The 9,873-nt window shown below is 46.9% G+C and overlaps 4 protein-coding genes across 8 annotated transcripts; 2 read left to right on the top strand and 2 right to left on the bottom strand.

The window, feature by feature from the left end:
* Window positions 1–2,172: 2,172 nt before the first annotated feature.
* On the bottom strand, window positions 2,173–3,993 carry LOC108099056 (mitochondrial carrier homolog 2). The gene is made up of 5 exons (XM_017202324.1): window positions 3,892–3,993; window positions 3,509–3,804; window positions 3,271–3,445; window positions 2,713–3,210; window positions 2,173–2,659 (listed from the first exon to the last, which is right to left on the bottom strand). The coding sequence occupies exons 2-5, from the start codon at window positions 3,717–3,719 to the stop codon at window positions 2,587–2,589; spliced, it is 957 nt and encodes a 318-aa protein (XP_017057813.1). The 5' UTR covers window positions 3,720–3,804; window positions 3,892–3,993; the 3' UTR covers window positions 2,173–2,586.
* An 81-nt stretch (window positions 3,994–4,074) lies between these two features.
* Window positions 4,075–5,271, top strand: LOC108099057 (tRNA pseudouridine synthase-like 1). Of its 3 annotated transcripts, none has more exons than XM_017202327.2 (4): window positions 4,075–4,182; window positions 4,281–4,409; window positions 4,452–4,784; window positions 4,845–5,271. In XM_017202327.2, the coding sequence occupies exons 1-4, from the start codon at window positions 4,175–4,177 to the stop codon at window positions 5,269–5,271; spliced, it is 897 nt and encodes a 298-aa protein (XP_017057816.1). In that variant the 5' UTR covers window positions 4,075–4,174. The 3 variants fall into 3 exon arrangements, with proteins under 3 accessions (XP_017057816.1, XP_017057815.1, XP_017057814.1); XM_017202326.2 differs by having other exon boundaries at window positions 4,113–4,221; window positions 4,470–4,784; XM_017202325.2 differs by having other exon boundaries at window positions 4,113–4,221.
* Window positions 5,272–5,281: 10 nt separating this feature from the next.
* Window positions 5,282–5,988, top strand: LOC108099059 (dual specificity protein phosphatase 19). The gene has a single exon (XM_017202328.2). It carries the CDS (start codon window positions 5,282–5,284, stop codon window positions 5,921–5,923), a length of 642 nt encoding a protein of 213 aa, XP_017057817.1. The 3' UTR covers window positions 5,924–5,988.
* A 10-nt stretch (window positions 5,989–5,998) lies between these two features.
* Window positions 5,999–9,866, bottom strand: LOC108099053 (ras association domain-containing protein 10). 3 transcript variants are annotated; one of them, XM_017202316.1, is made up of 6 exons: window positions 9,753–9,866; window positions 9,445–9,694; window positions 7,435–7,837; window positions 7,091–7,380; window positions 6,841–7,034; window positions 5,999–6,779 (listed from the first exon to the last, which is right to left on the bottom strand). In XM_017202316.1, the coding sequence occupies exons 3-6, from the start codon at window positions 7,819–7,821 to the stop codon at window positions 6,118–6,120; spliced, it is 1,533 nt and encodes a 510-aa protein (XP_017057805.1). In that variant the 5' UTR covers window positions 7,822–7,837; window positions 9,445–9,694; window positions 9,753–9,866; the 3' UTR covers window positions 5,999–6,117. The 3 variants fall into 3 exon arrangements, with proteins under 3 accessions (XP_017057805.1, XP_017057806.1, XP_017057807.1); XM_017202317.2 differs by lacking the exons at window positions 9,445–9,694; window positions 9,753–9,866 and adding an exon at window positions 8,592–8,756; XM_017202318.2 differs by lacking the exons at window positions 9,445–9,694; window positions 9,753–9,866 and having other exon boundaries at window positions 7,435–8,326.
* Between the last annotated feature and the right edge of the window lie 7 nt (window positions 9,867–9,873).

Below are 9,873 nucleotides of genomic sequence, written 5' to 3'. Positions count from 1 at the left end.
TAAGAGTTCTCGATTAGGCTCTTTCTCTTAAATAACTCAGTCTAGCACCCCTAGAGATTGAACTTGGATAAAAGGGTCGATCTGCCTGAACTATCGACTCTATAAATATACAATTTTAGTTATTCATATAGTACACGATATATATGTTAGTAATAGTACACAGCTCAATGATTAATTGGCTGCCTTACCAAAACTTTTTGATCAGTGGTTTTTGATCCGTTACTGATCAGTTTCAGTTTTGGCTACCCGAAGCTAGCTTCCTTTCATGTTTTGAGTAATTTTATTAATTAATTAAAACAAACATTGTTTAATGGTAATTTGTCTGTTATTTGAGCAGGAAGCAACTTACAGCCAAACAAAGTATAGTTTTGGAAAGTAGAAAAGCCCAACTATTCATGCCACCGAATGCCATTTAATTGTTATAGTTAATTGATCCTTTAGTTAGTTCATAAAAACTGATTTGGGAAAGATCAGTTGACAATTCCGGTAGAAAATCCTCTCTTTTTAGTGGTTTTTTGGTTGTAATAGGGCCAAAAGGTGACTTACAGCGGAACCAAACACTGTTTTGAGCACCTTATGACCACAGTTAACGAGCCCAATCACTTTTTGGACGATTCAAAAAAAATGATTTTTGGCCAATTTTCGCAATTTTCATAAGGGGTAACATCGTCATTTTTTGCGAAAAATGGCAAAATTTCAACTTTTTTGGGTGTTTATACCATCGGATTCAGAATTTTATCACGAATTCAACGAAGTATGCCATTCCACATTTGGAAGAATATTTCCGGAGATATTGCTAAAAAAACTGGAGTTTTTTCAGTCATTTTATGTAGTTTTTGGCAAAAAAAAAACTTTTTCCATTGGTAATTTGTCTGTTATTTGGGCAAGAAACAACTTACAGCCAAACAAAATATAGTTTTGGAAAGTAGAAAAGCCCAACTATTCATGCCACCGAATGCCATTTAATTGTTATAGTTAATTGATCCTTTAGTTAGTTCATAAAAAGTTAGTTAGAACACCCACATCACGGCGATCAGAGCCAAATGCGTTCGCAAACTCCAAAAGCTCGATTGGCTGCTGAGCTCCAAAAGCCTCCAGCTCTCGACGAAAGTTCTGCTCATCAAAGCAATCCTTACGCCAACATGGACGTATGCAATCGAAGTTTGGGGCACCGCATCCAAGCACCAGCTAAACAGGCTGAGGGTAGTGCAGACACGTGCTGCTCGACGGGCATCGGGACTTCCCTGGTATGTGACAAACCAGGACATCCAAAACGACCTACGCCTTGTTCCTGTGGGCGACCTCCTTAACCAACACAGCCGGCGTTACTCGGATAGGCTAACGAGCCACCCAAATCCACTGGCAGGCAGGCTGGCCGACCCGCAAACCCTCAGACGCCTAAAAAGATTCCACCCCAGCGATCTGTCTTCGCGTATTGTAAATTAATATTGTAAATAGTTGTAAATAATTGTATATACCATAGCCCAGGTCCATATCCCATATGTACCACACCTACCCCATCTTCTAAACGCCCGGTTATGCTCAGATGGTCCTGAACGATTCCGGCGACAATAATAAATATCGAAAAAAAAAAAAGTTTTGGAAACCAGAGAAGCCCTGTAACCTATTCGATTGAATGCAATTTAACTGATATCCTGTCAAAAATCCGGAAAATAGCTTATCCTAAGCTTCTTTTAAGAAGCCTTGAACCTTGAAAAAAAATAATAAAATCCTCTTCACTACGCCCCTGGGAAAATTTGGTATACTGAAGAGCAGCAACCTACTAATTCTGTTCGCCTAGTATTTCTACTAAGTACATATATCACGTTTTAACAAAAACACATTTAAAAGTACCTGGCAAACATAACTCGGCAGTCTTCCTGTGATTTGAATAGTTCCCAAAAGTATGCTATTGAAATGTTTTTTTTTTAAGTAAATGTGTATTTATTTAACAGGTATCGTACAAAGTCCCTATCGATCGAATCCTTCGTCATCTTTTAGCTCGAAGGTCGCAGTTGGTATTTGTTTACAATTTTCTTCCTTTCTTCTTTTTTAAGTAAATGTGTATTTATTTAACAGGTATCGTACAAAGTCCCTATCGATCGAATCCTTCGTCATCTTTTAGCTCGAAGGTCGCAGTTGGTATTTGTCTACAATTTTCTTCCAAAAGAATATATTTTACTTCCACTGGAAGGGAAAAAATTTATTTCTTCAGTATTGCAACGAACCGTAACAAGAATAATGCCGCAGCCTCTACATAATTGCCAAAAGCTTTTGTCAACTATTTCATCGGAAAAGAAATTCAATGCAAGTGGAACGTGAAGATTAATATGAACAGCGCAGGGATGCAATGCGCAGGACTAAGCAACCACGATTGGAATGCAGACACTTCAACTTGTACAGGTAGTTGTTAACTTGTATTAACAGAGTTGGGGCTTTTTTTAGACAGAAGAAAAAATGCAGTTGTCTTGGGTTGGAGCTCGTCGTCGAGGTACCATTGAAATGCAGGGCAAACGCAACTAGGCAGTTAAAGTAGAAACTTCGGGGCCATGGCTGTTTATGGTCGTCTAGTCGCGATTTCGGCGCTTACTGGTATCGCACCAGCTTGGGCAAAGGCGCAAAGGAGGTGGCGACAGCCGGAGAGCTGATCGCCTGGGACCTGAAAGAAAGATATTAGGTCATATAACTGAATAAGACCGGCTTCACACTTACCGCCAGAAAAGGGAACTGCCGCGCTTAAGCTCACCGCGAACTTGTAAGTCATTCCAGCAGTCAACCCAGTTTTTGTATGCCGGCATAATGGGCGGCTGCCCAGCCATAAGGCGAGAGCCACTCACCGTCGAGCAGGTGGAGACCACCTGCAGCGGATACAGCAGGCTCGACACGGCGAACTGCGTGAAGCCAGCGTTGTACTGCCTTCCCAATTTGTCCTTGATTACGTATTTGTTGAGGATGTATATAGTGGAGCTGCTGAGCACGAGGCAGGCCACATCACACAACAGCTTTGGCACTAGGCCTGCAAAAAAGCCCGCAATTCCCTCAGTCTTCCAGATCTCTGCGACCGAGCCAACAATGGAAGTGTACAAGGTCTCGCGTCCCACAAACTGTGCCATCATGCGCAGCGAAATCACGTGGAAGGGATGTGAGGCTACGATTCCAGTCACGGTCAGCACGATGTCCCTTTTTAGGCTGGACTTAAACTGGATGTACCTGCAAAAACCAAAGCTAAAGTCGCACGGCGGGCACGGGGAACCTTAATCAAAAACTTGCATTTCCTCTTCCTCTTTCCTTTTCTGCGAGTCGTCCTTGATCTCTTCGGGCTGCTCCAGGCCCAGACTGTCGGCCACCCTTTCGCTCACCACCATGGCCACTAGGGAGCCCACCAGCTTGGGGGCCAGTCCGCGGTAGCAACCGTAGAAGCCGTCAATCCGCCGAATGTGACCCGCTGCAAGAGCAGGAAACGATTAACTCTTCCCAATACAGCCGGCGATCGAAACTTTGTACCCACCGTACTGGAAGATGTTCGGCAGCTTCATGATCGGCTTGCCCAGCAGCGACTTGCCGGGCATCGGGGCGATCGGCTCGTAGCCTAGCTGAATAAGCGTCTTGGAGTACTCGAACGGATGTAGAGCGGCGCTGACGCCCAGCCGAAGTCCGAAGCGGATCCAGCCGTTTACCTCCGTGTCCTCGCCACGGGCGTCCTCGCGAAAGCCGGCCATTCTGGTTACGTAGTGGGTGGTGTGGTGGGTCTGCTGACTGGGACTGCTGATGCGACTCTCTGCCGCTTCGAATTTAGATGGAACGCTGTGAGAAAAGGAGGAAGTATTAGATCGCTGGCCTGATCACATTCGGTTCCAAGGGTTTTGAAAAAAAAAAGAATTTTATTATTACAAAATTCTTTCTGACAGCAGTGTGGCCGCGTACGCCGTTTTTGTTTATCGTCTAAATCGGTTCCAGAATCGATGCCCCGATATTTTCCGGAGTGCACTATCGGTTTAGATTGGCGGCGCAAGACTAAATATTTTATTGGTCAAACGACGTTGTCTAACCAAATCATCTAAAAGGGAGGATAACTGTCGCTTTCCCGAATAGCTCCTCAACTATCGCCTTCCTGAACAGCTGTTCTTGTCCACCTTTAACAGCCGGTCCGCAAGAGAGGGTGGGGCCATATAACATGCACAGGTATTTGTTAAACATTTCGTACATCGGCACGACATTTCGGTAATTATTGGAAACCCTAAGTGGAAAGTCTAGCTAAAAACATCTCCTCTATCAAACAGTGGTATCCAGAAGACGGTTAACAAGGCTGAGCAGCCGCGCCTTGACACTCAGTCCATTCAAGGCTGCCTGGAGCTGGCGCTGCGCGTGTTTCACCCCGTGAACGAGATTCAGACCGTGCTCTCCAGTCGGTAGGCAGTGTAAAGGGAACAGCCCAGCAGATATACAGTTAGCGTTCACACTATTTTTAGCACAGACGCGGGTGTACACGCACTGCACTCTACGGTGCACGTGGATCTGGAGCGCCCTAATGGCCAGCCCTACGACACAACAACGTTGACCGGGGTGCTCAACCGGACCCTCGACAAGCAGCGTCTTCCCATCCGCGTTCTTAGCAGCCAGCTGGTGGCGGACACCTTTCACTGCCGCTACCACGCCACCGGACGCACCTACCTGTACCGCTTTGCCGTAAATAAGCATCCGCCCTCCGAAGAGGACAACTTTCGCAACAAGGCCTACGAGGCTTTCGTACCCGTGGAGGAAATTGATCGTTGCTATTTTTTGCAGTAAGGAGCAGCTACCATGAGCTGACAACGTAATTTAAATGATTACCTACTCTTCTACAGGTCCCCGAGCTTTGACATAGATCGGGTCCGAGCTGCGTCACAATTGTTCGTTGGGGTCCACGACTTTCGCACTTTCATGAGCATCAGCCGCCAGAAAAACCTTAGCCGTGATCACCCCATGTTCACAGTGCGCAAGATCGACAAGATCAGTATTCGTCCTGGTGGTGCTGTTGCTGTGGCCCCAAACGCCGCTCTGGCCGCTGCTACATACAATTATTGGGACATCGAGATCAAAGCTAAGTCCTTTCTGTACAAGCAAGTGAGGCGCATCGTCGGAGCGCTGATCGCTCTGGGAAGCGGTCGAATCGACGAGAGGTGCATTTACCAGATGCTCACCATTCCCTCAAAGAATTCGTGGGACCATCGGGTACTCCTGGCGCCGGCTTGCGGACTTTATTTGTGCCGAGTGCACTACCGAAACAACTAATTGCGCAACAATGATACTGCTGTACGAGCTGCAAAAGCGTCTAGCCAACCTGAGGCCGACTGCCACTGTCGTCACCACACCCACCGGTGCCCGCTACGTTGAGCGAAGGGGATCCTCGGCCAGGGAGGCGGGCACAGCCACGAGTCTGCTGCAGCTGGAGCCCCGTCAGTACGGCTTTGTTGTGGACACTAAGCCTGACGCTGTGCCCGCCTGCATTCTGAGCGAGTTCTTATACCTGGGCTCCCAGGATGCCGTGAGCGTTGATAATGTTTTGAAGTATAAGATAACGCACATTCTAAGCGTTGGCATTCAGACGCCCTTTGTAGAGTGGCCCACGCCAGTCAAATGCAAATTTCTACCATGTCTTGATCTTCCGGAAACGGACCTGATGCACTACGTCCTGCCAGTTTCCCTTGAGTTCATCGACGAAGCGCGGCGGTCGCAGGGTTGTGTGCTGGTCCACTGCAACGCGGGGGTCTCGAGATCCGCCTCCGTGGTCATCGGCTATCTTATGCAAAGACGGGACATGTGCTACGACGACGCTTACAATCTGGTAAAGTCGTGGAGGCCGTGCATTCAGCCCAATGCGGGATTCATTCAGCAGTTAAAGGGATCTTCTAAAGCACAAGTTGAGTTAGGCAGTAAGCAGTGAAGTCTGGTGTCAGCTTTTTGGTATCCTTTTATATTTGTTGTACATTAAACAGTTTTAATGAAAAACAGACGAGTGTTAAACTTAAACAAAAAATCAAATCTCTATTTGGTTGGTTGATACAAATTTGGTAATAATGCTCAAAATACGTTTAACGAGATACTTGAAAAATGCACTGCAGGTTGCTCGCACAGAACCTACACAAGGGTGCCTAGATGTTGAATGTCTGTTTCCGAACCGTGAACGTATGCATTTGTAGAACCAAAGTCTCTTTTAAGGACGCAAGTGGGAGTTACAGTATCTGCCGATCTGCTAGCAATGAACATTTGCTTTGAAAATCCCTTGTCAAGAACTTGCCACTCTTTCAGGTTTCTGTCCCTAAGCTTTTTTTGGCTGTCAACAGGGCTGGTGTGGCATTTAATACTTCCTTTCTCCAAAACTGGCGCCCGTTTCCCAGGAAGATCTTCTAGGAGGGGCGCGGCGGATGCGCTTTCGACTTTAGTATCCGCTTTGGAATCGCCTCCGGACACTTTTGTCTCGAATTCGCGACCCAAGCATTCAAGCACACCCAGTTTGGCTTTCAGCTGCTCATTGGCCGTGAAAAGTTTTCGTTCCACTCGGTGGATATCCGCCACCTGAGCAGCCAACTCGGCATCTAGTCTATTGATTTGCAATAGTACCTCGCTTTTTGTTTGGTACGCCCGCTTCACCTGGTGTCTTCGCACCTTCGCGTGGAGGCTTAGCAAGTGTTCCTCTTCCCGCTGTAGCTGCTTGTTGACCTCGTGGATTTTTTCCAGCCAAAATAAACGAATTTCGTCCTTGACGGTGTCCCCGTCGTCTGAATATCGGCAGTCCTTATCTGCGAAGATATTTATTCTATTTTAGAAGTATGTTAGCATTAATCTTGTCTCAGTCTATACCTGAACAAGTTCCTTCGTTACTATCCTGGTGTAATCTCACCATTACGTTTTGAAAGCTTTTCGTGGCATGGCTATTATCCTGGAGCTCGTCCAAGTCCTTTAGATACGTCTCGAGCAGATAGTTCTTGCCAAGCTCGCGCTCCCGCACCCTGTGTTTCTCCTCCTCAATTTTCAGAATTTGACGATCTTTCTCGCTGTGAAAAAGGTATAATACAGGACATGGCATTCGGAGCAGTGCACCTCAGCTTACTGTAACATGGACATCTGCAGAAGTATGGTCTCGTCCTGGGCTAGGATAATGGTCAGCAGATTCTCGTTCGGGATGTGACTGTTTCTCTGAGGCATCTTCCGGCTCCTCTTTGGCTGCTTGGTGCTGGGGTTGTGCATATTATTAGTGCAGGAAGTCGCCTTGTGCCTGCCCCTCCGCCGGAAGCGCATGCTTCGTGAGCTGTCCACTGGACTGCCCATTCCACTGTCCTTGTCCGTATTCTGAGTGTGTTTGCGGGCTGAGGTGGCCAAATGGCGAAGCTGGAGCTGGCACTAGGTGATTGAAAAGGATTAGAATGATTTTCCAGTTGGTGAGTGGTTTCTTACTTCCACCTCCGGGAAGGCGTGGCGGCTAGCTATAATATCAAGCAGTCTAGCACTGCCGTCCAAGTACTCCTCATAGTGCCGCTGCTTCTGCACAATAACAAATTCCTGTGGAGTCCGAGCGCGATGTTTGCTAGGACCTGGCTCTAAACGTTCTGGGAGTGCCCTCTGCTCGGGAAGCACCATTTGCTGGGCGGTTTGAAAACCTATAAGAGCGCAGATCAGATCGGTACAAGTGGTGGTGGCGTCCACGCCGGATATCCAGTGCTCCTCGCCGTCGATCCAAATTGATAAGTTGTCCGAAAGGGAGGAGAGTGAGTCTTTGTCGTCGTCTCCCGGCGCTGCCGAGCAACTGGGCTCGAAGCCACTAGCCGCTGGCTCAGTGGTCATTATGTTCGCTGGTTTTCTGTGGAAACAGCACAATAGAAAGGGGTTAGCCAACGCCGGCCAGTCTAGTCCACAGATATGCTAAACCAGAGGTTGTATAAGACGCGCTGAAAACACTCGGTGTAATTTATACAGCTTAACCGTTGGCGAGTGGAGCAGACAATTGGCTAACAGTTCTTATTCAGAATGTGGTGCGCCTGCGCTGGTCGCTCTCTTCCGTTGCGCCCGTTATCAACGTTTCAAGTCCGGCAATAAGCCACTTTTGCGAATCCGTGGTTGCATGACGTGAACTAATGGAATAGGGAGTGCTAGAGGACAAACTAGAACAATCTCTTGCCAAGTAAACACCGTGAAGCGGATGAGTTAATGAGATGTGTTACGAGTGCGCCTCGCTTGTTACAGTTTAAACTTTCTCGCGATACACCTGTTCTACTGCGGAAAGTTACAACTTTCCGCCGCGGACTGTGTCTTACCGACGGCTTCAAGCTCATCGCCCAAACTGAGCCTCTGCGCGGACAAATCGTGCTTTAAAACAACTTCGCTCTGTTAAGAGCGAGTACAGCCAAGAGCGGTAAAAACGAACAGCTTGTACGGCGAGGAGCGCGGCTCCCCACAGAAACACCTCTCGGTTTCTCTTCGAGCTTTACGGTATCGTGGGTAAGTTGTGGCTGAAACCATTGAGCCACTCCCCTCCACGGCCGATGCTACACCGAGATATTCTTTGCCGCCGGGCCTGGCTTTCGCCACTATTATGAAAGACAGGGAAGGCTTACTACTCTCGTAATTCGTATAGAGCCTACAGAGCTAGCTGTGGCCTAACAAAGCGATAAACGGATCCAAGATTCGGAGATCGGCTCGGTGGTGCACGGAACAGCTTCGAAACTACACTGACTTCGACTCCGTCGGACTTAATTGCTGGCTACCCGAAACTCTGAGCCCAACTAGTCGATTATTATTCGGGCCGAACAAGTATAGACGTCTCCACTCAAAGTTAACTAATTTTCAGATACTCTGTACGGCGTAGGCACTGGAAACATTTCTACCCTCGTTTCTGACTTCGTGGTGATTCACGATGGGTCATTAAAAGCCAACCATTCTCAGCAATTAAGTCGTGAAAACTTAACAAAACACTTGGGAGAAATCTAAAAAAGAAACTTGAGCAAGTCAACCAGAGAAATGATTGGTTGTGTTATAATCAGCACGGTCTTCAGTGCAAATGGATTGTTTCTTTTACTAACGATCGTACTATCATTATGTTTATTCCATTGCAGATCAGCAATGTTGGTCTCATTCTTTTTTATATTTAAAAGGTCTAGCTTGTTAGAAAAGATAACGCGGTTTCTTACAACTATTATAAAACTGAGTACGGCTGGGAGTTCAGGGTATAGCATGGACTAGCTGCCGTGCCATTCACCAATTAGGTTTATGCAGCCAGTGCGGTTTCTATTTTCTTCCGATGGTTTGTTTGGCTTTTGGCCTTTCGTTTTCACGAGTTACACTTGAGGTTCTTCGATTTGGATACCCGAATACAACACCAAACCGGTATGAATTGCATGCATAATGCATAAATGTGTGCCACTTAATGCATTTATGTCTGCACACGTTTGGTTGACTGTGGATACATACCCGTGGAGTAAAGGCTTGGTGTCTCATTTGCCGATTTATAAGTCAAGCGTTTCTAGGTGCGACCGTGTCTCAAACCCCAGAGCTACACCTGCTAGGCTATTACCAAATTCGATTAGCGAACTGTTCTGCATTCAACGTAATCTGAACAGCATTTCAAGTGCGGCCACGTTGACAAAAGCTATAGTTTTAAGGGTTCCCAATCAGGTTTCCATTGTTTTGGTTTTTGGCCTTTTGTTGTCGATTGATTCACCTGCAAAGACACCACATTAAGCGTATCCTGTGAGGCCGATTCAGACTAGCAAACTTACCCATGCAGTGCAGGTATCGAAACAAAATAAAAACAAAAGCTGCGGCCACTGATTGGCATATTACGACATCTAGCATCGGCTCCAAATGGATCTCTCTCTAGCGGACCGCTCGCAGAAAAGC

This window comes from Drosophila ficusphila, unplaced genomic scaffold (assembly GCF_018152265.1).
Source record: "Drosophila ficusphila isolate 14025-0441.05 unplaced genomic scaffold, ASM1815226v1 contig_288, whole genome shotgun sequence".
NCBI classification, from domain to species: Eukaryota; Metazoa; Arthropoda; class Insecta; order Diptera; family Drosophilidae; genus Drosophila; species Drosophila ficusphila.
Note: the sequence above shows the minus strand (reverse complement) of the source record. Positions and strands in the feature narration are given on the sequence as shown.